General features: G+C 47.4%; 10 protein-coding genes across 10 annotated transcripts; 5 read left to right on the top strand and 5 right to left on the bottom strand.

Annotated features, from left to right (window-relative positions):
- Positions 1-39: 39 nt before the first annotated feature.
- On the top strand, positions 40-1210 carry N7529_006594 (40S ribosomal protein eS4; the record flags this gene model as incomplete). The annotated part of the gene is made up of 4 exons (XM_057242121.1): positions 40-50; positions 204-626; positions 803-999; positions 1059-1210. The coding sequence occupies 4 exons, from the start codon at positions 40-42 to the stop codon at positions 1208-1210; spliced, it is 783 nt and encodes a 260-aa protein (XP_057097480.1).
- A 4546-nt stretch (positions 1211-5756) lies between these two features.
- N7529_006593 (RasGEF domain-containing protein) lies at positions 5757-7420 on the top strand (the record flags this gene model as incomplete). Its single annotated transcript, XM_057242120.1, has 3 exons — positions 5757-6464; positions 6532-7017; positions 7100-7420. 3 exons carry the CDS (start codon positions 5757-5759, stop codon positions 7418-7420), a joined length of 1515 nt encoding a protein of 504 aa, XP_057097479.1.
- A 672-nt stretch (positions 7421-8092) lies between these two features.
- On the bottom strand, positions 8093-8630 carry N7529_006592 (uncharacterized protein; the record flags this gene model as incomplete). The annotated part of the gene is made up of 2 exons (XM_057242119.1): positions 8093-8501; positions 8569-8630. 2 exons carry the CDS (start codon positions 8628-8630, stop codon positions 8093-8095), a joined length of 471 nt encoding a protein of 156 aa, XP_057097478.1.
- A 449-nt stretch (positions 8631-9079) lies between these two features.
- On the top strand, positions 9080-11195 carry N7529_006591 (telomere repeat binding factor family protein; the record flags this gene model as incomplete). The annotated part of the gene is made up of 3 exons (XM_057242118.1): positions 9080-10125; positions 10187-10216; positions 10277-11195. 3 exons carry the CDS (start codon positions 9080-9082, stop codon positions 11193-11195), a joined length of 1995 nt encoding a protein of 664 aa, XP_057097477.1.
- Positions 11196-11750: 555 nt separating this feature from the next.
- N7529_006590 (sorting nexin-3) lies at positions 11751-12428 on the bottom strand (the record flags this gene model as incomplete). Its single annotated transcript, XM_057242117.1, has 3 exons — positions 11751-11779; positions 11842-12163; positions 12351-12428. 3 exons carry the CDS (start codon positions 12426-12428, stop codon positions 11751-11753), a joined length of 429 nt encoding a protein of 142 aa, XP_057097476.1.
- A 1146-nt stretch (positions 12429-13574) lies between these two features.
- N7529_006589 (WD40 repeat domain-containing protein) lies at positions 13575-15962 on the top strand (the record flags this gene model as incomplete). Its single annotated transcript, XM_057242116.1, has 6 exons — positions 13575-13770; positions 13841-13945; positions 14009-14397; positions 14472-14837; positions 14902-15667; positions 15718-15962. The coding sequence occupies 6 exons, from the start codon at positions 13575-13577 to the stop codon at positions 15960-15962; spliced, it is 2067 nt and encodes a 688-aa protein (XP_057097475.1).
- Positions 15963-16602: 640 nt separating this feature from the next.
- On the bottom strand, positions 16603-17011 carry N7529_006588 (translocon subunit SSS1; the record flags this gene model as incomplete). Its single annotated transcript, XM_057242115.1, has 4 exons — positions 16603-16643; positions 16720-16747; positions 16812-16870; positions 16927-17011. The coding sequence occupies 4 exons, from the start codon at positions 17009-17011 to the stop codon at positions 16603-16605; spliced, it is 213 nt and encodes a 70-aa protein (XP_057097474.1).
- A 913-nt stretch (positions 17012-17924) lies between these two features.
- On the top strand, positions 17925-19290 carry N7529_006587 (uncharacterized protein; the record flags this gene model as incomplete). The annotated part of the gene is made up of 3 exons (XM_057242114.1): positions 17925-18367; positions 18439-19082; positions 19136-19290. 3 exons carry the CDS (start codon positions 17925-17927, stop codon positions 19288-19290), a joined length of 1242 nt encoding a protein of 413 aa, XP_057097473.1.
- Positions 19291-20316: 1026 nt separating this feature from the next.
- Positions 20317-22907, bottom strand: N7529_006586 (putative C2H2 zinc finger domain protein; the record flags this gene model as incomplete). The annotated part of the gene is made up of 4 exons (XM_057242113.1): positions 20317-21379; positions 21433-21983; positions 22353-22703; positions 22758-22907. 4 exons carry the CDS (start codon positions 22905-22907, stop codon positions 20317-20319), a joined length of 2115 nt encoding a protein of 704 aa, XP_057097472.1.
- A 2856-nt stretch (positions 22908-25763) lies between these two features.
- Positions 25764-26163, bottom strand: N7529_006585 (uncharacterized protein; the record flags this gene model as incomplete). The annotated part of the gene is made up of 2 exons (XM_057242112.1): positions 25764-25968; positions 26150-26163. The coding sequence occupies 2 exons, from the start codon at positions 26161-26163 to the stop codon at positions 25764-25766; spliced, it is 219 nt and encodes a 72-aa protein (XP_057097471.1).
- Positions 26164-26878: the final 715 nt, after the last annotated feature.

Genomic DNA, 26878 nt, shown 5'->3' with positions numbered 1-26878 from the left:
ACTCGACCAACTCACCAACCGTCGACCAAATCAGTCAAAATGCGTGGCCCGTAAGTGTCAAACCATCGCCCTCTCGATCATTTATGCAGCACAATGGCTTCATCAACCTCCCACACAGCGAGTTCAGACAGCTGGCTGCTGCGAGCGTGATCGAAGAAAAATTCGACATTGAAACACCATAACTAACTACAATGGTTTTACAGCGGAAAGCACCAGAAGCGCCTTAGCGCGCCCTCGCACTGGCTCCTGGACAAGATGTCCGGAACCTACGCTCCCAAGGCATCCCCCGGTCCTCACAAGCTGCGCGACTGTCTGCCTTTGATCGTCTTCATCCGCAACCGTCTCAAGTACGCCCTGAACGGTCGTGAGGTCAAGGCTATCCTCATGCAGCGTCTGGTCAAGGTTGATGGCAAGGTCCGCACCGACAGCACCTTCCCCGCTGGATTCATGGACGTCATCTCCCTCGAGAAGACCGGCGAGCACTTCCGTCTGGTTTACGACACCAAGGGCCGTTTCACCGTCCACCGCATCCAGGCCGAGGAGGCTGAGTTCAAGCTCTGCAAGGTCAAGCGTGTTCAGCTCGGCAAGGGCGGGATCCCATTCTTGGTTACGCACGATGCGCGAACGTGAGTTCCACACTCCACAAGTTCCGTGTCATTCAGTCGTTGGACCAGGCTTTGGTTGATCGGCGGAGGACAATGAACTTGGAACTTCTGTTCCATCTGTTCCATCTGTTCCATCTGTTTGGAAACAGTAAGAACCCATTCATAAGAACATGGTTATGCTAACTTGTGCTCTTCAGCATCCGTTACCCCGACCCTGCCATCAAGGTCAACGACACCGTCAAGGTCGAGCTCGCCACTGGCAAGATCGTTGACTTCGTCAAGTTCGATACCGGTGCTGTCATCATGGCTACCGGTGGTCGTAACATGGGTCGTGTTGGTGTTGTCACTCACCGTGAGCGCCACGACGGTGGTTTCAACATCGTCCACGTCAAGGGTATGTCTCAATTTCAATCTTTACTTCTCGGTGTAGATTTGTGCTAATTGCATTCGCAGACGCCATTGACAACGTCTTCGCTACCCGTGAGTCCAACGTCTTCGTCATTGGACAGGAGAAGCCTTGGGTTTCCCTCCCCAAGGGTAAGGGTGTCAAGCTCTCCATCTCTGAGGAGCGTGACCGCCGCCGTGCCCACGCTATCGCCAACTAAATGTTCTTTGACATTGGTGAGATAGCCGGTCGGTAAAAACAACACAAAAAACAGTGGCTGGGAAACGGCGTTGTTGCTTTATGGGCTTGGATTTCAATGCTCTCGTAGATTCTGAACCATAGCAAACAAAGCAGGGACGGGCTAATTGCCTCGTTTCCGAGTGATATGATACCATTTGACGTTACCTCTTTTCAAACTACTTAATGACCGTATTCATTTAATTGTCCCCAAATCTTCGAACCCTCCTCAACGTGGATATTAGCTTTTGATCCCTTGAACCTTGCCATCTGTTTCGCTATCACTAATCACTGTCGACACCAAAAATCCACGAAGATCCTGGGAACCGTAGCTTGTGCTGATCCACGAGGTAATAATCGCCCACAAACCTCACACCTCCAACTTCGAACATTTTGGCAACACCCACTAGACCTAAAAATTCTGCAGACTACTGCGTACCAGGGACTTTTATGCGGGTGACAAGTGGACCTAGCTCAAAACTGAGACCCTCCAACGCTAGAAGTACAAGCTACGTGGACATGCACGATCCCAATCAAGATACTATATCGCCTTCTCATCTCCGGCGAGACCCGTTAATTAGATCCACATTAACAACGCACCGGCTCGCCTGGGCCGATCCAGTGCTACACTACCTTCTAAGCGGGTCATTGAAGCATACATACATCCATGCGCGCATCGGAGAACAAGGAGTTGACAAGGTTTCCGCCCGCAAGCCCGTAAATGGCGATCGACCAGAGCTAAGCACGGTTCCTCCGTTCTAAATATCCCGCTCAAACGTTAATATTTAATTTTCATTCCGGAATACATTGTATACAAACCCTCACCAAAAGTAATAGGAGACAATCATCTTCTGTGGAAGCGGTGGTGGAGATCAGCATTTTACGAGACGGCGCCTGCAGTCGAAATGTCGCGGGCCGACGTTGTTTACTCTTGCGTTTGGCTCTAGGCAACTTCTAGACCCCCGGTATCGGATTGCACATGCTTTGAGGTGTGATCGTAAGTCTCCGATGGTTATAGGTATGGCGTAAGTACTACATAGTTTGCGCGATGTATCAGAAAGATCCCGATTTGGGTTCTAATCCGAGGGAACGGTGAATCTTCAACTCCGCTGGACGCAACTCAGATGACCCACCGATCTAACACAAGACTCGGCACCGTCTGCCTGATCGAGGAAAAGTTCGCTTCCTCCTTCGAAAATTCAACAGGGAGATGAGGATCAGAGCAAAGAGAAAGGAGAATGGAAAATAATCATTTACGGTGAGCACTTGCGTAGGAGTGAAAACTTCAATTGGCACGGAGAAGGAAGAAAACTTAAATACATGCAAATTATTGGAAAATACTCTCGTATCAGGTTCTCACATATTAGACCCGGAGTTCTCAGCCTCCGCTTTGTTTAACATGGACCCTTTGAAAGCTTGAAGGAGTTGTGATAGAGATTCAGACTCCTGTATTGGATATGTAGGCGCGTAGAAATCTTAATGTCACACTCATTTGTTCTGATTGTGGAGAGAACAGTCTTTCAAGACTCCTCTCAAGACTCCTCTCATCCGCAATATTACGCTCTAGTTGCAGAAAGAGCCGCCTCGATCGTATCTGATCGGCGTATGAGTTTGAAATAAGTGTTCACACCATCAAGATAGCAAGTTCAAGATAGCAAGGTCAAAATCGGCTTCTCTATGGAGCAGCTAGGAAATGGTTTCCTGAAGTATGCGCGTGGGACTAGTCCGCTTTAGATACTCACCCCTCTCCTTAAAGGATTATGTTATGGCGTGGGTTGATTTTGGCATTGATTTTTGTTTTTTAAACCAATAAAATGAAGTATCAGTTTAGACAAGTAAATTACAGTATATCATCCTACCAAGTATATCATCATATTGTAATATAAGCGGTCGAAGGCGAAGGGTGGCGATTAGAATAAATTTGATAGATCCCAACTCGACCTGAGGGCTGGGCCGTCGCACGTTCGCAACCCCAATTGGAATATGCATGACAACATAGTGCGAGATTCGTGACCCATCACTTGCTGCAACGCGGGGATAAGCGAGCCTTCTTTGCAAGGGTAGCGGTAGGGGGTTCGAAGGCAAGGTAAAAGCTCAGTTGGCAAGGGGTTCTCTAAAATATATTTTGTGATAAGGGAGATCAATCTTGGAACACTTGGAGCGAGCGAGAATGTCCCGGGTCGTCTTGTATAGAGTGAAACCATTGTTCTGCAATACCCTTGAGAATCAAGTGATTGATCATTCTCAAAGTGCATAGTTTTGAACTGCACAACGGATCCTCCGATCGACTGCGCTCCATGTAATATTAGATACTGGCGATCCAAAATCTTGCCGGAATAGATATCCGGTAGATATGTACCAATAATGTCGGTAGATTCATTGCCTAGGTAGCTTTCAATTATTATTTATTTGTTTCCTTTTTTATTGAAAAATGCCCGGCCTAGAACATTTTTTGTAACCAAGCGCGGTCATTCAGCGAGTTACTAGTCCACATATAGATCAACTGATCAAACATGGAAGATAATTTGTAACGATATCAAACACCGAAACTTAGAGCTCATCCACTTCATCAATCATCTTCAGTTCTTAAGATTCTATAGATATTGGTGTTCGAATCCCCACACAAACTCAGGAACCGCGTGGATCTACCGAGATCCGTTTACCCAGTCCCAAGGAACTGGGTCCTGTAACCTAAAGAATGACTTGGGAGATTTCACGTGGTTCAAATGACGTATGTTTTGATTTTGGAGATGATTGGGTTGAATAACTTGGCCATCAAGAATTAGTATTTGTAACCGTCGTATATAGACAGACTTGAAATCTGTGCTGGTGGATATTGAAACCTGCGCCACCGGCATTTAACGAAAAGGAGGGTTCAAGCAGAACATTTTAAGCATGTGTCAATGAAGGATGTTTGCCCAATGGATATTCTAGCGGTGTAAATGATAATTTTCAAAAAAAGATAAGGGATCAAGCTAAGATGGTGTTTGCTTTTTAAAGGATTCAGATATCTCTTATTGGTGGAGCGAGAGCGAAACAATAAATAATCTGGGAATATCTCTTTCAACGTCGTACTACCTTTGAGATCTACTTAAGCATGATATAATCATGATACCATATCCATGGATATATAGTAAAATGGTAATTACATTAGGCCACAAACCCCATATTGGCGCCTGATGAGCCTTGCCTCAAAGTCTAGAAAGTTGCCTAGAATTCAGCGGTGTATACCCATGTACGAATTGCAAATACTTTCTGTAGTTAGGTATGATTCTCTCCGATCGATATTGTCCGAATGACATACAACTTACGCCGTGCTATTGTAGTCGGAATTTGAGATTGTCGGGTAAACCAATTGCGGGCTTCCATAAAATCCATACATCAACGGTCGAAGGGAAACAAATGAATATATATTCCCTTGATCCGTAGACTCCACCCCCTAACACCCCACGAAGTGTTCCTTCAATTTCTTTGTTGATCACCGGGCTCCACTATATTTAGTGGAAATTTTATGGCCACTATGATTTGCGTCTTTTTTTGTGTGTGTGTATGTAGGTATGTGTGTGTGCGTAAATTCGTATACAATAATAGATGTATGAAGTCATTGAAGATTGGGTCTGGGCCAATCCTATGTTGTCATTTGGATGCTGAACAAGAGCTAGGTGGAGGTCCGTCCACTTTCTCAAACAATATCGTACATCTTCGTGTTTTCTTTCTGTTTTCTTCCTCGAATATTTGAATACAGTTTTATTAACCCCCCCCCCCCTGACCGACTAATTAAACTTTCTATATTGATTCTGGAAGAATCAAATATGATGTACAATATTGTAGAAGGTTGACCGCTTCTCAACCGATTCATGTGGCAACTAAATATACTCCACACTTGTCATATTGTCAACTGGTCTACTTTCTAATGCTGCAGCCCAACGGGCATCGGGAGTTCGGCATAGAACATAGAACGAAATCAGAATCTCTCGGTAACCAGCAGACTAAGTACTACTAATCGCAGATCTCATTCTTTTACTGTGGAGTCCACCAACTTTCTCCCCGATCTGGGTCTGGAATGGAGTATCCCATGTTGCTCAATTGTCAATCATTACCCCCTTTTCCCGAAGGCTCTTCCCGTCGGGTATCCCAACAGCCTGAAGCTGGGATTAGCGCTCTGTGTTGTTAATGTGCCTAGTCAATTTCCTTGCCCGTTTCTACTCTCGTGATGTGTCGAACGTGGCGGAACAGTAACAGCAAGGATAAAAGAAATCATCTGCCCTCATCTGATGTTTGAAACCAATCACCCTCACTTTTCCGAGAAATCCGCTTGTTTATTACTTGTGTATTGTTTTCATTAATTTCCCCGATTACTTCTCGCCTGCCTACTTCTTCTTTGCTTCCATATCGCGTCTATCATACACTACTCATCCCTGTCCGAGATTTACTCTATTCAAGCGCCGTGTTACATGAGCGTTAACGTGTACTTTACTCAATGTGCTGGCCTTGAGTTCCTGACTGTTTGGTCTGTGGTGACCGCATAAATGCAATCGATCAGCCCAAAAGAATCGCCCATTGAACCACCTCCCAAAAAGCGATTACTTACCCCTGGGAGTGAGCAAAACCCATCTGAAAACCCGAGCATGTCAACTCAATCCAGAATCGCCATGCCGCTGGACTCGGGGATTTCTTACAAGCCAATCTTCCAATCCAGCCATGAGATTCCAGCTTTCTTCCCGACATATCGTTGGTGGGAAGATGAAGCGACAACTGTATTCTGGGCGTTCGAAATCGAACAAGTTAGCCGTGTGATTCGATTCGGACTCTTTCACGACGAAAACTTCCCGAGGACTTCTCTTTGCGCTCGCAATCCCGACACCATCGACACATTTTTGGTTGCACTGTCCGAGGCTCATGAGTATCAGAATCTTGGTAATCTCTCCCATATACAGAGGGTGGAGGAAATTCTCCGCCGATCCAGTATCCCTCGTTTCCAGGCTATTCCCTGGAGTTGGTTCCCGCATCAATCTAGTCTTACTCTAGATCCGCTGGCAATCGCTATGGCGATTGAGACCGAGAGCCATTTCCACTTTAGGCAAATTGCCTTTGAAGAGCTTGTACGTGCTGCTCTTGGATACAACGCTATCTCCGTCCAGTGGTTCCTACAACAACATACCGCTCTTTACATCATTATCATAAACCATCTACAAGCCTATCCGGGGGATATCTCCCTGTACGCAGATGTAGAAACGGTATGCGCCCTAAGTTCCTAATCACAAGGCAAGAACGATTCCACCGAATGCAAGCTGACTTCTTTAGCATCTGCGATTGCGGAGTCCATTTGCTCACCGGGCGCTGTATCATAGTCTTTTGGCTGTGCGACCTGGCGGCTATCGTGATATACCTCAACCCAAACCCACCGGATTTGAATTTGCCGCAGGTCCTATCCAGAGTCTATTCAAAAAGCAGGTTGGAAGTCTTGCTAATATGCTCAAAACACTAAGTGTTTTGGGTATTCGATTTCGCCGACAGTATCATCACGCTGCTGCAATGAACTGGATGGCACCATTTGATACATCGATCCCTTTCTTGGAAGATTGTCTGACGGCTTCGTCACCAACGGAGTTGGCCGACAATATAAGTTACCTAGACGAGCACCGTTTCGCCGAGATAACGACACAATCACTGCTAATAGATGAAACGGCTGTGAAATTACAGCTTCATTGGCAGGCTCTGACCATTTCTGTCTGGGAGTGCTGCTGTGCCCTCCCAGAGTTGATTCCAACTCTACAAGAATGTGCACAGGTATGTCTTGTTTCCCACAGTTAAATCCGCTGATAAACTCTGCCGAAGTGGTGTCATTGCACACTGTTCTAACTGTGACCAGTCTCTGCTGAAAAGGCGCAAAAATTACCATTCTCTTATGGCTATTCTCAACGGCCTTCGCGACTACACTATTTCAAAAATGCCCAACAACGTGGGAAGCAGCCCTGGAGCTCCAACCACCCTTGAAGCTTTGATTCCGGCCGAAGTTGTTTCTCTCATAGACCCGGTTGGGAACTACCACAACTACCTCCAGTTTTACAAACAATTCCCTGGAATCCCATTTCTGACCCCTCACATTCGTGATTATGAGCAGAACGGCAACAAAGCGCTTCAGCCAGTCATTCAGTATTTGAACGATTTACCAGGTCAGCAGCCTGCTTAAGCTGCTCAGCATTTTGAGGGGAAAAACAAGGAACCTGTGTAGGAGTGTGCTTGGCTTGATGTGGCTGCAGATGGCGAGACCGTCTCGCATAAGCCGTGTGTTGAAGGCCCTTGAAACCTTTGTTTTCCCCTTGTCAGCAGCTAATGCATTGGTTGTGTGTTTTCTTGGCAGTCTTACTAGGGGGTGGGCGATCTACACTGCTGATGACTTGAAATGCTCCGTTTCATGATTTGTATTTCTACCTTTATACCCATGCTAGTATCGGGCAGCACCAGGGTGCCAGGCGTTGCATTCTAATATGAACTTATCTCTTTTCGGTGACATTCAGGGAACTATTGATTACACTTGCATAAAGAAGGTCGTCGGATCTCAAAAAACGTAGTTGGGCACGCCTCTCGTCATAGGCCAATATTCCAGATCGCAATATATCTCCAAGCCAGAATCCATGCAATATTTCTATGCACCAGGATAGAACCTACGAATCAGATAAAACCTAGTGCATCCGAAGAGCCGCCCCAGACAATACCGGCACCCAAGTCAGTATTCCAAATATGCGGTCCCATGCACACAAATAGAAGTCCCCTGACCGGGAACGAAAATTGCTTTTTTCTACACAATAGGTAAAAGACAGGAATAGACTCGGCCGGGCCAATCAACACAGCGGGTCACACCTCACTCCTGTTTTGCAGCCGCCTTAGGCGCCTTCGCATATCCGAAAAATCCCCAAAGATAAGCGATCCTATTAACGAACAGGAATGCAGTCACTCCAATGTTACCCCAGGTCAGAGCGTTCCATGCTCCAACGTCCACAAACGTGTCCCAACCCATCGCCAAGTACGTGGCATACACATGGCCTACATCTGCGATGGCCAGCCCAACCAGGTAGTTGCGCAGCACTTTGGGCTCGGTGGTGGCATGGCATACACCGACTCCAACTAGGAATAGGAGCGAATAAAGATTCCCGATTTGGTAGGCTAGAGCGACGCTACTCGGGTGTAGGGTGTCCGGCGCCGCGATGGTTGGGGTTTGGCCGGCGATAAAGCCTTGGAGATCATATAGAGGGAAAGCACTTCCCAGAGCCCTGCGTGAGAAGTTGGTTGGGTTAGTCTCGTGAGCGGGAAAAAGGTTGGGGACATGGGGGTCCCTACAGCGAAATAGGCTCGAGGATGCCGAAAAGGATATGCGGCCATGTTGGGAAGATAGTGGGCATTTTGGGTTTCTGCAGCTCTCAATGTTATTCTTTGTGTCTAATTATTTGATTGTTATGCATTATAACTGCAAGGCGCTTTGAGCGGTCTCCATAGGTACGAAGCTTGCGGTAGCTTCATGTATTTTGTATCTGGGGTACCTCCGCGGAGATGAAGGCAGCTTACCTTTTGTTGGTTATCACAACAGATGTCAACTAATATTGAAAAGTGATGTATATGATAGAATACGATCAAGTTAATGAGCGAGAATCAAATATATTGTAGATCCAAGAGGAAAAGAGACAGGAGATCAACAGAAGTGCAGCTGACGTATACTCTGACTTTACTGGCGCTTGTCACCGCCCGTAGTCTACCGTTATCGTCGTCTTATCAAAAGCTTCATCTGTCTGCAAATCCATTATGGGTGCAATAAGGTGCAGGATGGTATCAAATCTGTGAGAGTTGATTGGAAATGGAATCTAGCAACGCTTTACGGCCTATTGACGAATCACTACTCCGCGAACTCCCCCAACTTTCTCTTCGTATCGCCCCTCTACGAGATCCAGTATCCTCACGAACCCTAAGCGTCCCATCGCCTCTTGAACCCAATGCCAGCGGTGCACGAGAATCAAAAAATATTTCTAAGACAAACAACAATGGTCGCAAGGCTTCAGCAACCGCAAAGGATGGTCTGCCAACAGTGACGGAGTTTCTCAACGCGGCCCGCACCAAGAAAACCGAACATTCCACGGACTCGCAATCGAACGTGGAACGACTGCCGAGGCCTATTCTTCCTGCTTTTGTGAATCTTCGTGCATTAGAAAAATTCCCGTTTTCCTCCTCGTTCGACGATGATGCCCTCCAAGGGACCCGCAAGCGTCGACGCCTAGATCAACAGGCTGATTCATTCGGCGAGCATCTACAACTGCCTATTCCACAAGCCCAGAAGGAGCAGCGCCCTCCCCCGTTTGGTCCGTTTGCAATTCTCAATGGATTGAATGAGCCCCCGCCAAATGCTGCTCTGCTCCCGCCCATCGAGGCTGGGTCTAATATCTCCCAACTTCTGACTAAACCTTCTGGAGGGGACGCGGATCTCGATTCGGGAGCATTGTCTTCGTCCCATGGAATAACAGCAGATGGTCAGCCTGCGGAGAGACGAGATGCCCGAATTGAAGAAATGTTGACTACATCACTCAATGCGGAAGACGATGAACATAATGATGATGACCACAATGTTGAAAGTACTGAATCTGTGGAGTCTGATAAGATTGCTCTAGCAGCCCGTGAGCCAATTTCACCCAAATATCACGAGACTATGGCTATCGCTCCCAAAGAAGATGCACCCATGTCGCCTAAAACTCGAGGTCGATCCCGTAAAAACTTGAGAAGATGGTCGGACGAAGAAACCACTACTTTACTCCGAGGTGTGGTCAAATGTGGGATTGGAAATTGGACTGCTATTCTTGCTCAACCAGAGCTGGATTTTAATCAAAGGACCGCATCTAATCTGAAAGACAGGTATGACTTCACTATGGCCCTATGACCAATAATTATCTTATACTAAATTTCATTATATCAGGTTCCGAGTGTTGTGTCCTTGGGCATATCGGTATGAATCAACAGGATCTCCATTCAGAACATGAGTAGGTTTTGCTAATTGCCATGACAGCGCCTCCGATCCCAATGAAGCTGCCAGAAAATTACACGACACCCTCGCTAACGCCTTACTCAAAGCCAAAGTCGAAGGCCGCGAGGAAACGCCCGGAAAAATGCACATACCTCAGCTTGTACGCGGCAACTCCGGAGGCTCAGACTCAACTTCTGGCTCTGGAAGCCCAGCTCTGATCTCCCGCCTCCCCTCAACCCCCAGTACTCTTGCATCCACCCCGGATTTGGAACTTGGGAGTATCAATTTCCAACCTATGTCGCCCTCTTCAGAAAATAGCACGTCTGCTTTATCGACCCAATCCCGATCAACCTTTGAGTCTCTCGGCATCCCAGAGCCCCACGTTACGAAGTCCAAACGCCGCTCGCGGCGCCCCTTCACAACAGCTGAGGATGAAGCCCTCCTCAAAGGCTACGCCGTCCACGGCTTCCAATGGACACTTATTCAACAAGACCCACGGTTAAGCCTCAGCCACCGCAAAGCAACTGACCTACGCGACAGGTTCAGAACGAAATTCCCCCACGCCTACCGTGACGGCGGGTCTGTGAGCGGCAAAGCCCTAACCAACCAAACTCAGACTCAAACCCAGGATCCCGCAGCCGGTGCATCAACGCCTCGCCCCCAAGCTGCCATTGTTAGCGAACAGTCTCCGGGTAAAGGTTATACGACCCCGACTCCGGCTACATCCCGCCACTCGAGGCGAGGTCACACTGCCACTTCTTCGCAGTCTAATCTCGCTCAAATTGACCCTTCGCTCTTGCCCCCACCTCAGGGGTTTACGGAACATTCAATTTCTCTTCCTGCTGCTGGTGGGCTTTCTTTCTCTTTGGATGAAGGCTCTGGTGCGAGTGCTTCCTCGGCGGTCGAGACAGCGTGGGAGGACAATACGCTTGCTCCTATGATTTGGGATGAATTGGCCTAAACCGAGGGCAATAGTTGCCTTTCATGCTACACTGCCGACGCATGTTACGATCTTCGAAAATCTTTTGGTATATTTTTTGGTTTCATGTTTCTTTTTGCGGCTTTCTGAAATTTCTGCATTTCTTCTTTATTTCTTTCGGTGTTTCATGAAGACATCTCTCTTTTTATGAGATCCTTCTGGTCATTTTTTTGCCATCATTACTCTATATCCCGCAGTACACGACGGTTTTTGCTTTACTTTTCCAAACAAAAGTTATTATTCGCATTGTCAACGTTTCATTCATAATCGGTATTTTAAATTTGATGACTTGTACCCTATGCTGCTGATGCTTGCATCTGAAGGAGAAGAAGATCAATAAATTCGGATATCAAAAAGCATAAGTGAAAAAACAGACAATGAGCATCTCATAGCTTACAGCCGCAAGTAAATCTTCAATCGCAATAGATGTCTGCCGAGGAAAGAATATGTAAGAGAGTAAGGGAGATGGAAGAAAGTAGACAGAAAAAGAGACAGAGAATGAAGTACGCTGAATAGGAATACCAAGCCGACAGTCGTCTACCACGCGTTGCGGTCCCAGTTCGGATCTACAAGATTGGATTAGTACACTCTCAACAAATATCGACATAGGATGATATAATAAACCCACCCTGTATGTAGCTTGCCAGAACTTTACTCCCGGTCTGGAGGAGGGGGTGTCCGGCGACGATCTGGAGGAATCGTTGGAGGCCCTCACGGCGGTGCTCGATGACATCGTCACTGAAACGGTTGGTGAATACCTTGCCCGGCAGTGGGGGTATTGTGACGCGCGTGCTTTCGCGCTCTAGGATATCGCGGAAGTACTCGAAATCAGAGTACCGGCGGCGCACGACGGAATGTTTCAATTTGAAGGCGGGGATGTTGGTTCTACACACGATCTCGTACGACGTGTACATGTTCCGGGAAGTGCCATGGGTTTGGGGGTTGCGGACCTTTTTTTTGGACCTGTTAGTCTGGAGTGTTCATTTGGTGCAGATAACGAAACTAAAGTAATGACTGGATTTGAGTGGGGAGGTGTGGGGTTTGGTTTTGAGGGATCTGGGCACGAGACTCGACACAACTGAGGCTGAGGATTGATTTGGATGTCAATTTCTAGGAGTTGGAAATTCAGTCACTCACTTCGATCTCAAGGAAGTTCTCCGGGGGTCCATAGATCTCCTCGAACGACTGTTGTCGTGGTTCCGGGACGGACTGCATCGTGGTGGGGTTGGATTGGTACGGGTGTGAAGAGAATGAGGAAGTGAGGGTGTGTGTTTTGGATGCTCAAAATAAAAATGAGAGCCAGATATTCAACCAGACAACTTGTCTTACGCTAATTCTCTGTACTTGAGCAGAGCATACAAGACGCCCGAGTTCTGAAGTTGGAGAAGCATCTCTATCAGTGGGGCTCGGGGAAATTGTTAGTCCGCCCTTTTAGCTTATCTTCTTAACGCCCGTCTACAATATTATCCTTCTTTTGCTTCTTATATTTTTGTCTTGGAGTTTTTCAAGCTTCCAGTATATACGAAGGCATCAGGAGTGAATCTATGATGATCATCATATATTTAAATTCGAAATGCATGACTAGATCGTAGTAAGGCACCTGTAGATGTAGATAGAGCTACTTGAGGCGAGCATCAGTCATTCTACTTTCTTATGCAAGTCTTAAGAGATCAGCCATAGCTGGTGCTTGAGCTTAATTGAGGCACTTTCTAGAGAGCTTCAGGTCTGCAAGGGCCATCTGATCTCAAACACAAGCTTTTTCTTACCACCACCGAACACGAGAAAGTCGGAGTGCCATCGGTGTGATTACTGCATAACATGCATGTGCAGAATTACAGGTGCATTCTACGCAGCCACGATATTTACCTGCATTCGATCTTTGTGTGGCTTTGTTCTTTTTAAGGACTAGGTGCTGGAATTAGGGCTACGAGAGAAGTAGGGCTTTTTTTGGAAACTTGCTAACACTGAATGAATATCATGACCCGGCAGGCTTGATAATGGGTTCAAGAGCCACAAAAAGCAAGGGTTGACAGTAGATCTGGAGACGAACTGATCCAATGTATCATTGTGAATGAATGGCATCTTATGGCTGCAAAAGGTCTCACTAGAACGTATATTGGAAGAGATCTAACAAACAGCTACTGTAACTATATGCCCCATAAATGGGAGATCTTGCCAAAAAAAAGAAGCCATATTTCAATAGTAGTCACTATCGATTCGAGTGTGTCCCAACCTCGGAGTTAAGCCACCCAGCGGAGTTAAGAGATGACATAACCGAAATCAGCGGTGGGACTCAGTTATCGACTATCGATAAGCACCATCCTCATCTGTCAACGCGCGACAGAACTACCTAGTTACACGATGAGCTCGAGGATGCCAAATAACGGAGAGGAATCTGCAGGAGAGTCTGAAGGAATCTGGCACCCTGCCCATGAATGGCTGGAAGAAGACGAGCTAGATACCGACTACCACCCCGCACAAGAGTCCGAAGGCGACGACGGATCGGAGGGTGACTTGCCGATTGAGGATGCAGCGATAGGTATGGGGTACACGGATGGTAAGGCCAGCGCGCGGATTATGCAATGCCAAACTTCATGATTGCCAGATAGCTAATAAATTCTTTATAGTGGATCCTACGCATTTCAATATCGGGAATATCGCGATTGAGTTCACATCCGACGACTTTGACATGAGCGAGCAACCCCCTGGTCCGGACGGCGGACCCATCCGCCGTATGCTTTACTGTTCATACTTCTAGGGCGCTATAAGGATCGCTGACAACTCGAAAATTATAGTTTCGGCCACCCAGTTGTTCGAAATACTTGCTTCCAGCGGATTACAACAAATCCTCCATGCCAATGGTTGGCCAACTGCACAGGAAGAGGAACAAGAAAGGCTAGCGGCCGAACAAGAGGACAATGACGAGGATGAGAGTGATGAGGATTTCCTTCCAAGTTATCGGAACCGGCTGCGAGCAAGACAACCCGGAGCAGTCGCTGAACTACCTCCAGTCCCTAATCCGAAAGGCAAGACATTGATGAACGACGGTCACTTTGGAACTAATCAATCTTATATTGATCGACTTAAACAGCGCAAGAAGGGTTGGGCCTCAAACTTGATGTGGCGAGAATTAGGGATTGACACCCAGGGAGCGCAGAAACGAGCAGATCAATCCATGTTACAGGTAAGTCAGATCTGTGTGGAAGTATAGTTGGTAATCTCAAATCATGTCTAAACACCGATTCATTGCGTACTCAGGGCTTTATACCGGCCTCCGTTGCCGATAGGATCATTCATTATGACTCGCGAAGTTATTCTGGCCAATTCTCGGACGATGGCAATTTTTTCTTTTGCTGTGCACAAGACTTCAAGGTTCGGATGTATGACACATCGAATCCTTATGATTGGAAATATTACAAGACCGTCGATTATCCCTTCGGTCAATGGACCATTACTGATGCGACTTTGAGCCCCGACAACCGGTTCCTTGTGTACAGTTCAATACGAAGCCAGGTATATATGGCTACCACGGACCCAGAAGATGATTCAGACCCTACTGTTCTGGACTTGTCTACTCCACCGGGCCAAATACGACACCGAAGCTTGGGAAGCTCACACTTTGGGGTATTTAACTACATATGCATCAATTCACAACGTCTTGGTGGCTAATATCGCTATTTGAAATCAGGTTTGGTCTCTTCGATTCTCTGGAGATGGACGTGAGGTTGTTGCGGGCACATCAGAAAACTCGGTGATCGTCTATGACATAGAAACAAAACAACGGGTCCTAAATCTTCGAGATCGACATCAGCATCACGTCAATGCTGTTTGCTACGGTGATACCTCATCACCGCATATCTTGTACTCCGGATCTGATGACACCACGATACGAGTGTGGGATCGACGATCAATGGGCGATGGGCGCGAAGCCGGTGCCTTCATGGGTCACACCGAGGGACTGACCTACGTTGACAGCAAAGGTGACGGTCGATACGTCTTGTCTAACAGCAAAGACCAGACAATGAAGCTTTGGGATTTGCGCAAGATGATGACATCCGCCGACGTAGAAAACCTGGACCCTCTTGAGTACACCACTGCCTTTGACTACCGGTTTGAGCCATACCCAGAAGAATATCGACGAAGTGCCAAGAACGACTGCTCTGTTGTTACATTCCGAGGTCACCGTGTTCTTAAGACATTGATACGTTGCCACTTCTCGCCGCCGGGGAGCACAAACTCGCGCTATGTGTATAGCGGTAGCGAGGACGGCAAGATTTATGTCTACAATATGGATGCCACGCTTGCTGACACGATTGACGTTGGGCAAGCGACAATGTACTCCCGGCCGCGTGAGCCAGATACCTATGCATCGGCATATGAAATGAGTGGTGAGATGCTATGGAGGACCTGTGTCCGGGATGCAAGTTGGCACCCAAATGCGCCAGTATTGGCAGGTATGGTTCATCCGGGCTTGTCCCTAAGATATTGCTAATCAATTGTACAGCAACTGCCTGGAATGGCTGGGGCTTGTCTACTGGAACCTGCACCGTGCATTCATGGAACGACGGTGCTGCCAAAGACGAAGGCGACCCACCTTTGAGTTGGAGCTATGATGAGAAGCTGCGTCCCATCCCCGCATTCAACGACTACCGCGCAAACGCTCCGTATGGTCACCCACGCCGTCCGCTACGCAGTCGGCCTGTCCGCCGGTGGGTGATTGACGAGGAGGCAGAGGACACGATATGGTAAATTAATGGCAACGAATGGTGGTATCTTCAGTTCTTCGCGTTTCAACAAAAGCATACATCTTCTTACTTTTCATTTACTACATCTTGAACGAAGATTAATGCGTACATGGTTGATTCTTTTCCAATTCACATTCCTTCTACGGAATAGTTAGGGCATAATGATCATACGAGTGCAAACAACGCTTTTTTCCAGGCAGTTTTCCAGCTAGATTTTACGGAACCAGAGCGAATTGGGTTGTAAATGGTTGCAGGGCGTCAATTAGGTAAAAAACAAGGACCCCTATTGGTACAGAATGCGTAAACGGTGGTATCTCATGGATAGCGATCATCACGGTCTCCCATCGCATCTCCAAAAATAAAGCGCCAAGTGGCAGCGGTCGCCACATAATATCAAAGCGTAAAGACAAGTGTTTTGCGATACCCAGCACAACAGGGGGGCCAAGTCTAACAGTCGGTGGGGGTTGGGTCGTTGCCGCGGGCGACTCATGCTAATCGCGAGAGCAGACGAGACCAGTAACGTGTTGCGTGTTGCGCGGGCGTGAGACGTTTTTTGTCCGTGATCCTTTCCTTCCTTTCCCGTCTCTCTCCTCCATCATGGGCCTCCCCGAGGGGGTTTGGGAAAGCTCCGAAGCATCTCTCCTTTATGCGCCACCGACCAGCACTTGGTTGACAGGGATATGAACTGCGACAAGCACGTTAGCTCAGCAAGAAGACTGAGTGTTGACTGCGGAAGATTGTCCGTATCTTGGAGAACATACTCAGCTTAACGAAATAGCCAATGGCTCCCTAGTTGGGATGTCAGTTATACCGGCTCCATATTCGATCCTAAAATCGCCGTCAAGACACATACCATAACCAGGAATCCCATACCAACAGCCTGGCTAATCTTGATAAACTCGCGCTTATCGGCTGTCACGAATGGTCAGTATGTGAGAACTTCATGAGATGGATGCCGATCGACATACGCTTAGTGCAGCGGCGGACGAATTGAGTGCCCTCACGGACAAAGTCCTTGGGGATATCAGCAAGCTCTTGGAAGGTCTCAGACATGTTTGCAGTGAATAAAAGTCCGTGACGAAAATTGGCGAAAATTGTCGAAAAAAGGAGAAAGTCTCGAGACAACACAGGGGACAAGAAGAACAGGTGGTTTCCCCGATCGGTCGGGCCAAATGGCCTTCTGGGGTGTCGGAATTATTGATATTCCGTTGGGTTCCGCGCTGACATCGCATCGTCGAGACTCCTCCTGGGCAAGCTTCCGGCTGTTTCTACTACGCGCCGTTGCCATTGAAGAAAGGTCTCTCACGCGCTTTTTAATACCGTTACGATCCCAACGTTACGCCGGTTGAAAAGGGCAACTACACGTGTGCATTTTCCCGGGAGCTTATTGATGTTCCATTCCCTTTTGTTTCCTTTCGCTTTTATCTCATCTCTTCTTCCCATCTGTGTCTCTCGCTGCTAGTTGGCGATTTCTTCTTTCCCATACCCCCTGTTCTGTATCCGCTATTTCACAGAAGCTATCTCTTCAGTTTGCGGTGCGTCTCCAGCTGGCGCAAGTCTTGTTTCCACCGGAAGCGCGTTATCCGCTTCGGATTTGTACGTATTATCAGGCCTCGCTTTGCTCTTCATGTTTGTTCTTCCTCCTGTGCTCCTTCGGGGGTCTTGGCCAATTCGTCTCCGTCCGCTTTTCTGTTGAGGATCAAGTCAAGCGGACTGTATGGAGTTACTTCGAGAATCGCGCTACCCCCTCCACTTGCCCTTCATCCGTGGTGATTTATGATGTTTCTTTTTCTCAATGCTAATTGGTGACATGTGTTTGTAGACGTGCGCTTTCCTTGACTTGCTCAGAAGCGGAGAGGAACCAAGAGAGAAGATCTAGGGCCTGTACTATCGAACATCAGATACTCAGGCAAATCGAATACTTTCTGGCTCCAATCCGTTGCATTGAATACTAATTTAGTACGCAATGGCTACCGAGGACGATAATTTCGATATTGACATCTATGGTGAGGGCACTTACAGTGCCAATGAGCCTGGTGCGCAGGAAGACTCGGAGCTTGTTCTAGACGCTCCTGAGAACTTGCCCGCATCCAACAATGCTTCGGCAAACCCCACCCCTACTCAGCAGGAAAGCGCGGCTCCCTCTCAGCCTCAGCCTGCCCAGGCCAACGCTTCCCAGCAGCAAGCTCAGTCCAATCCTCTTCCTACCGGACCAGCCACCCAAGGCACTAAGCGCAAGGGAATCGACGAGCAGGCCGACCCGGATGCGACCACTGCATTGCTAGTTTCGGAGCTTGCCTGGTGGGAAACTGAGGATGATATCCGTGCATGGACAAACCAGGCCGGAGTCGAACCGCAACTCAAGGAAGTGACCTTCAGCGAGCACAAGGTCAATGGCAAGAGCAAAGGGTAAGGACGCTCCGTCTTTCGTGTTGACAAATTCGATATCGATTCGTTACTAATATTCTGAAATCGAATAGTCAAGCCTTCGTCGAATTTACTACCCCTCAGGCATCAACTGCTACCAAGAACTGCATTGAAGCCAACAATGTGCCCGGTCGCAAGCATATCGCAGTTTACACTAGCCCTCAGCCCAACCCATTCAAGACTCTGCCAAAGGATGCCCCAATGCGCCGCGATGGCGGTCGCGGCGGCCATGGCCCCGGCGGCGGTGGTGGCGGATATGGCGGCGGTGGCGGCGGTGGCTACAACATGAACAACCACGGCGGCGGTGGATTCCGCGGTGGCCGAGGCGGCTACAACAACCGTGGCATGGGTGGTAACATGAACTACAACCGCGGCGGCTTTAACCAGATGGGTGGATTCCCGGGTGGTGGTGCCCCAAACAATTTCCAAGGTCAAATGGGCGGCATGCCTAACTACGGATTTAACAACAACCGTGGCGGAAACATGATGGGCGGTGGCATGCGCGGTGCTGCTGCTATGCGCGGTGGCCGTGGCGGAAACATGATGGGTATGCCCGGTATGAACCCTGGCATGAACCCGATGGGTGGAATGAACCCGATGGCTGCTATGAACCCAATGGCCGGAATGAACCCGATGATGGGTGGCATGGGAGCAATGGGAGCAATGGGAGCGAACATGGGCGGAAACATGATGCAGGGTAAGTGCTATCGATATAAATAGCTTGCTTGTCGCTTCTAACATCGTCTTCAGGACAACCTCCCTTCCAAGGTGGCCCAGCCCAGCCCTTCAACCCCGGCCAGAACCAGGGTCAAGGGGGTTTCCACAACCCCAATCAGGGGGGTGGCTCCGGCTCCGGTGAGGGTTCCTGGAACCCCCATGGAGCCAAGCGCAGTCGCCAGGACTAGATAGGCCCGTCCTCGGGTTCTATCGAATCTTCAATTAGCCGTCACTTAGCCGTTTTTGGCAATTGCAAACATAGGGATTGGCCTGCGCATTTCAAAGTCTGGACTCGATTCTTTTTTTTCGTCATACAAAGAACAGGGAAGTTATGAGGGTCTTTTTTTTGCTGGTTTTTATGGTTGCTTTCTTTGGCACTAGGGGGGTCAGTCACAAGGTTCGATCTGGTTTAGGTTTCTTTTTTGAGCTTTTTCCTCCCCTTATTCGTGCGGTGTACTAGGATGCAATGCAATTATGGAGTTCTTTGCTTTTTATTTCTGTGTTCATAACTTTTATATGGCGATATATGGCCATAGGGTAACTAATCACGTCACAGGATATTTGGAGCACTGTGAACGACCGACAGAGCCATATAGTCATGTATTCTATAGATTTACTGTCTCGCTATCTCACGTCAGTTACGCGTCACTTAGCCGTCACATAGCCGTCATTATTGATAATATCTAAGCTGAGCTATAGGAGGTGCGATAATAGCGATGTAGATATGCAATGATCTCGGAATGTGGTGTGTATGCCAGAGAACGTTGTAAACATAACGTGCTTACAATGTGAAATCGTGCTTAGATGGAATATTGCTCCAAAATCAAATGTACATTGTGAAGTCTCATAGAAGCAGGCGCAGCCTACTCCTATTAGATCCTTTTCATGGCTGTGATGCACAATAAATGCCTAGACTTTTGAGAGGAGTTCAAATCCAAGGATGAGATAATCAGAGCAATAAGTGCATAACTCGTATTGTCATCTTGCGTTCATTCTTGTGATTCGTAAAAAGCAATGTAAACAGCAGGCCTCCCGTACGCAAATAAACAAATATAATGTCTCAAAGGCCAGATGCCCAATTGCGCATTATACAGACTTGTACATGCATGGGACCATGCGTGGAAACATCTTTATCGGAAAATAGAAAGAACAGCATGTGAAAGAAATTCGGTTTAAGGCCATAGGGGTACATAAGATCGTAACACAAGGTGGCATTAGATACTCATAAACAGATTGAGCCCAGTGCGACCCAGCATCCAACATAATTTGAACCTGTACATGATATACATCGAGATCAAGTCTAGTATGTAGCCAGGGTCGGAAAGGAATAGTTTTGAGCACGTATCGGCATTTTCGTTGCTTGTCCACCGGGCCAGCTTTAACAAAGCTCCCTTGAGATCAAACTCAAAGGACCAATCTTCAACAACCTCGGTCCATGATATGACTTGAGCAAGTTCATCACCGGAGGGTGATGTAGAAGGGTCATGGTCGGAGTCGGTATCAGGCTCCGCGTCAGCTTCTGAATTGGGTTCGGATGTGATGTACAGATTCCTCTGCGTCTTCTTTTTGCGTGATGTGGATACAGATGAGCGGAGCCTGAGAAGCTTGACAACTACCTGCACTCGAGTGCGGAGGGGATGGCCGGACTCGCGAGTTATCGGAGACATCTTGAATGTCATCTCGACGAGCTCGAGGGGTGAGAGCCGGGCGCGTGCCTGGGCGTTATACCTTACGACAGGCATTGTAACGCAAGAACATTTGCATTGAGACACAGGACTAGGGATTCGGGGCGTGGATGAAGGTGGAGCGTCTCTTAAAACAAAGTCTATGTTCGTCCCAGGAGCAAGAGCAAGTGAAGCTCGTTTCTTCGATTGCTCGATTTGTCTTTTGGGGGAGAACGGCTCGATAATTGGACCCAAACCAATCTTGCTGAGCAACTTCAGGTCGCAGTTAAAGACGGGTGACTGCTGGGCCTTGTTTTGGATATCATAGAGAGGCCTGTGGTCTTCGACGACTATTGCAACGTTGACGAATGAATGTGCCGGGGAGAGCTCGTCAATGAACGTGTCTGTCGCACTATCAAATGAACGTCGCTGTGTTTGAAGCCCGGTGTATTGCATAGCCCCATCAGGATAATAAAGCTGTTGGGTTGGCATAGGTTGGAACAACTCGAAATCTCCTCCCTGTGCACTCGGGCCAAGGTAAGACGGATCCAGTGTAACTAGAGTGGATGATGATGGATCTTGCCGAGTCTGTATTGGCATTCCGGAAGAAGAGCTTTCTTGAATAGCAACACCGGGCTGGTCAGTACACCTGTGGCAGGCACGAACAGACTCCGTGAAGTGGCTGCAGTGTCCACATTTGCCCAAATCATGGTTGCACCGCTTGCATTTCCTTGAAGTAGAAGGTTGCTGGTCACTTGGCTTTTTTCCTTGTTCTGACGCTTGCGCTTCAACTGATCGAGTTGTGACAATCCTGGATTATGTGGGGGCGGCGCATGACTGGGCTGCCGGTTTAGACCCCCGGCAAAATGGAAACTGGGATCAAAGGGGGGGTTGAACAAGTCGTCCATTGAAAATTCCTCGATGGGAGTAATTTCTCCCTGGTGATGACTAGGTGCTCCCCAGGCATTGTTCGGTCTGCCAGAGGAAGGGCCATTCGCGTTTCCATCATTACCATCACCGTTATCGTTAACACCGCGACGGGGTCGATCGCCTTCGTCAGAGCCACCAACAGACCCAGAACCCACCAGGCAGTGACGCTTGAGGTGCTTAAATAATAAGTCCCAGGATTCGATATTCTCAGGGCAAAGCGGACAGAAAACCGGAGAAGGAACTTTCACTCGAGTAGCCTCCACATCGGCAGCTTTGAGATCCACCTGCTTGTGTGCGAAAGTCATGTGCTCACGCATTCTATCTCGTCGGTAAAATGTTTTGGAGCAACTCAGAACCGAACAACAGAACTGAGAGTCATAAATCTCATGCATTGTACCCAAGTGTCTCTTGAGTGACCCGAAAGAATGGATGACTACTTTTTTCTTCTTCTGAATATCACATAGCAAGCACTGGTATGTCTCTCTGTCTCTGTCTCTGTCTCTCTCTCTCTCCTCGGACACATTCGATGAAATCGCCGGTTGCCCTCTTTTCGAATTGAAATATGTCTTAAGAGCTTCGAGGCTCTCCACCCCCTTAGTAACTTCGTTATAGTTACATGGTTGGTTAGACATGAGACTTATAAATATATCCCATACTTGGTTCATGTGGTCATGATACGACGGCTGCAAAGATAAAGGTGTCGAGTTTGTTATTCCCAGCAAGGTGCGATCAACGCTTGGCTGGTGACCAGCGAAATTTGGTAGAGGCTGGGTAGTATCGTTCTCCCCTCCAAGATGCAGATCCAGGTTTTGGGGAATATCGTCGTCCTGGAATTCAAATCTCAGTTCGATGTCGTGCAAACAGCTATCGTCCCGTCCAATAGGGACGGTAGATTGAACAGGCTCTGGGTCTAACAATCCCGAGTCTTGTTGGGTGACATGGTCCCAGCTCGTTAAACTTGTCGCATCGGCGGAGGAATAAGAGCCAGGATAATCATGTAAATAACGCTATGAGTAGTTAGCCCGGTACCTCGAATCTTTGATCTACAAATCATCACCTACATGGACATCTTGGCCACCGAAAGGGCCCTCGGAGGAGGTGAAGGAGCCGGGAGGCATGGGGAATGCTCTGTAAGACGACTGCGTCATAGTCCGATGGGACTTTGCCATTCGATCGACTTCTTCAAAGTCGCAAATGGAGCCCATAGCCATAGACTTGTCAAGCAATCAATGATAGACCAAAGAGAGCCAGTCGCATAAACAGAAATATCATTGACCAGAGGAAAAGCCGGGCTTTTTATGGTGCAAAAAGGTCGTTGGTCATTAGCGTCTAAGCCTCAAAACCCGGGCGACCAACTTATTCCTTAGTAAACGGAAATCCATCCTTAAGAGTTAAAAGAAAATAAAATAGAAATCCAAAAAATATTAAATAAATCACTCAGGTAGGAAAAGCCTCCGATGCGGCACAGTTTATGCATTTGAAGTGCAGTTCTTGGAAAAAAAAGAAACTAGTAAAACACGACAAGACTTGTTTTCACTTTACAGCACAGAGCAAATAGAAGAGAAGCGAATTAGTTGCTTCAGGCGAGGTAGGAACGTGGCAATAAATCCTCAAGATAACCAAGGATAGTTTTCATACTGCATTATTGGGGCATTCGATGAGATTGAGAGTCACGAAACCCTATCTTCTGGGAACTTATTTCTCACTCGCTGAAGCTATAAAACAAACAAACATTCGCTTCCATATAGCATCAGGCCGAGAGACAGGTAACGGTTGCGGATTTGATACTTGGAATAGTTGCGGGGAAACGAGGCAGTGTCACTTTCGAAACCTCGTCATTACAATTAATACAGTCATTACATCTTTGCAGCCTCAATCACGTGTAGGTTCGATGAGTGTAGATCACTGGATGATTTAATTCGTAGGAAGCTGGGATCGATTGGGCGTTCATTTGTTGAACAATACCGACGTGCCCACTTTTTCAATATGGCCAAGGAACCGTAGTGGAGGGGCGCGCCGAATAACAAAAATGACGCTAGTTGTTAACCCCGAGACTCGTAAATGCAAGTGATAACTAAACTATGAGCTAAAGTGTGTTTCAGAAAGAAATAATCAACTTCTTTCTGGCCAGCAATGGTGGGCGTTTGGGTCTGACACAAAACCCCAGAGTGTTAAAGACCCCGCTCGGTCTCGCGTCTCGCTCACAGTCATCTCCTGCCTAAGTGAAAAAGGTTTACACTACAAGTACGCAGGGGTATATGTAGCACTCAGGGTTCTATTCAGCCTGAACGTGATAATATATAGATTTGTATGGTGGTTCATTTTCACACTTTCATTCCCTATGTACCCCAATCCAGCCAACCAAACTACGGAGTACCAGGGTCCGTAATAGTAATTAAGGTATTTTATTTCTGCGCCAGACCAAATAAGAATATCAAGGCACTACATAGTAAATCAAACACGGGCTAAAAAGAACCCTGAGCGCTATTGCGTACCTGAATGTTGAAGCAGAGGTCTCTAATTATACGGTTATGATTTTCAGAAATATTTGTTTGGTCAGGAGAAAGTGATCCACCAAGTTTATGATAATCCGCAGGAGATTAATTTTGACAGAAACCATACGTGGTCCCTGCCGAGTCCGAAGAACGCAATCCCATGCAACAGCGCACGGCCTAGAGCAATACCAGAAGAGCCGCTAGGAACCGCCCTTCCGGGAACAGAGCCGCCGTATTATTGCGGAATTTCCGCATCGAGTCAATACCGACGGTCTTTAGGTCCTTGCCGAAAGAACTAAAAGAGTAGAGAGCTGCAATATCGCAAGTACTGGGTGGGTGACTCCGACACCACCCTTGAACTAGCCTTGGAACCCGAGATTGGAAGAAAACTGACAGGCACATAGGCTGGTGATTGACAACTAATTGGCGCTACCAGGGAGTGTTACAGGGATGATAAACACACAGGCTTTGTAAACTCGGGCCTTTTAATCGCAAACAAAGCCCAAAGTACCCTGATTCCTAAGCCAATTATCTCTTCCTATGTAGGTCGTGGCGGACATCCAGAGTCGAGTGTACTTTCGTCTTATTGCCTAGGGATCCCATGATCTCGGTTGACTGCTGGTGATACTCGCCACCAAGGGTTTGTGCTTGATTCTCTCACCGAGAATTGATTGCTCTCTTCCACTGTTTATTCCCAGGGCCAAGGCTTGTCATGTTATGGACACGTAGAGGTGGGTTAGATTTAGGGAACCGGATGTGTTGGTCTTCTGATATGGATCCAAGCGTAGAACCGGATCAAGAAAATGAGAAATAAATTTTTGGGGTTTATATGTTTTGAAAAAAAAAGGTATAAATATAAGGCAAATATGCTGACGAACTATAAAATGAAATGAAATGAGATCAGCAAATCAGGAAAGAAAAAAAGGAGAGATAAACATCATAACCGTGATGCCAACAAAGTGGATTCGAAGGTTTAGTTTAAGCGGGCGGGTCAGTTGTACGGAGTAGCGGCTCTGCCGATAATGTGCCATGGTTCGAACTTTTGCCCCATGGAAACTCTGCGTTGTCGTATTATGTTGGGACAGAATTATTTACGTTTTAGCCAAATAAGGATTAGGGTACTGTAAGATTGACAACACTACAACACTTTCAATTAGAATTTTTACATTTGTACTATTGACCCGGTGCAACAATTTGAAAGGAAGGATACAGTATATTGTATTGCGCGAGGGTCCTTGTTTACTAGGAGCCCAACGAAGATAACGCGAGTCCAAATCTTATTGTTCTATGCCTTGTAATACCCGCAAACCTTCCTAACATGTATACAAAATGAAAAGAAAAACAAAAGCAAAAGATAAAAAAACAAGACGGGGAAATCGATTAGCGCAGCCGGCCCCACCCATCCCTAACCGTTTAATACAGTGTGCCCTACATAAAAATCCGGTAATCATTCTTCGCCAAACCCAATGGTGAAATCAAGCTCCGATCTCGGTTGCCATCAAACTCCCCCAGAGGCCTTGTACAACGCCCCATGTCACAACCGAATTGTCACCAACACCAATAAGAGGGGCATCAGCGATAAGTGACTTTGGCCGAGGTCCACGGGTCCGAGGACTTGTCTGAGTTCCTCCATGCCTCAAGCATATAGGAGCTTCCCTTACTCGGCTTGGAGCTGGTGCTCATCGACGAATTTGGAGCCGCATTTTTGTGGCCGAAACTAGTGCTTTTTCCGGTGCTGCTGGGGGTTTTGACCCCGAGGTTGACAGACGACGAGGATCTGAAGAAAGAGAAGGATTTAAGGTTAGCAGATAAGACGGCAAGATGAAAAATTGTATTGTTGATTGAATAACGTCAATGATAACTTGATTGGAAATTGAAAATTGAAAATTGAAAATTGGGGTGTTATCTGGGGATGCGGGAATCGGGTATTGACGGTAGGTATTGACCAGCCGGCTTACTTTTTGCTGCTCATTTTGGCACTTTCCAAATTAATTGGCGTCGAAGCAGCGGTGTGCACGGCCTTGAGGGGAGTGAATTGATTGGGCTGGTAGCCAGGGAGGCTACTCGATGGCAATGTAAAGAGACCGTATCAGAAGTGTGAGTAGTAGTCACTTGAGAAAATGATAGACGTTATGATTCTGGAATGTGTGGGAAGAATGGCATCTGGGGAGAGGATAGAGTATGAATATAAGTCAAATCTATTGTAGGTCATGAACATCTTGTTGCCTACGAAGAGAAGCCCGGGTTTAGGATTAGGGTCTGGCAAGTGAGGCAAAGCATGGCGGTGACGATGCTGGGTGAAAAACCATGGAGGATGATCTACAATGGAATCGCCAGGTGCCAGACCCAGGTATGAATTTATTATGTTTAGTCGAAGCAATATTTGAGAAAAAATAAAACCTCCAAATATACTGCTGACCAAAGGCGCTAGAGTAGGGTTGTTTCGCCTTGCAAGGCTTCTTCTCTTGTTTTTTTTGGAGCGATAGAAGATTATGGGGACCTCGGGAAGTACATCGGGCAACGGTCATCTGTGTAGTGGCCCCGCTGTGGCTCTGTCAATACAGATAAACAGATCCTCAATTGTAGATCATAGTTGACGATGAAAACGTACTTCTACTGTATAAGACCAGTAGTATTGCCCCTGCCGATCATTCCCCATCACGCTGCGGTTTACGATGTCTCCCCAC

Source organism: Penicillium soppii, assembly GCF_028829465.1.
Source record: "Penicillium soppii strain IBT 18220 chromosome Unknown utg000005l, whole genome shotgun sequence".
Classification (NCBI taxonomy): Eukaryota; Fungi; Ascomycota; class Eurotiomycetes; order Eurotiales; family Aspergillaceae; genus Penicillium; species Penicillium soppii.
The sequence above is the reverse complement of the archived record's forward strand: the minus strand, read 5'-3'. Positions and strand labels throughout refer to the sequence as shown.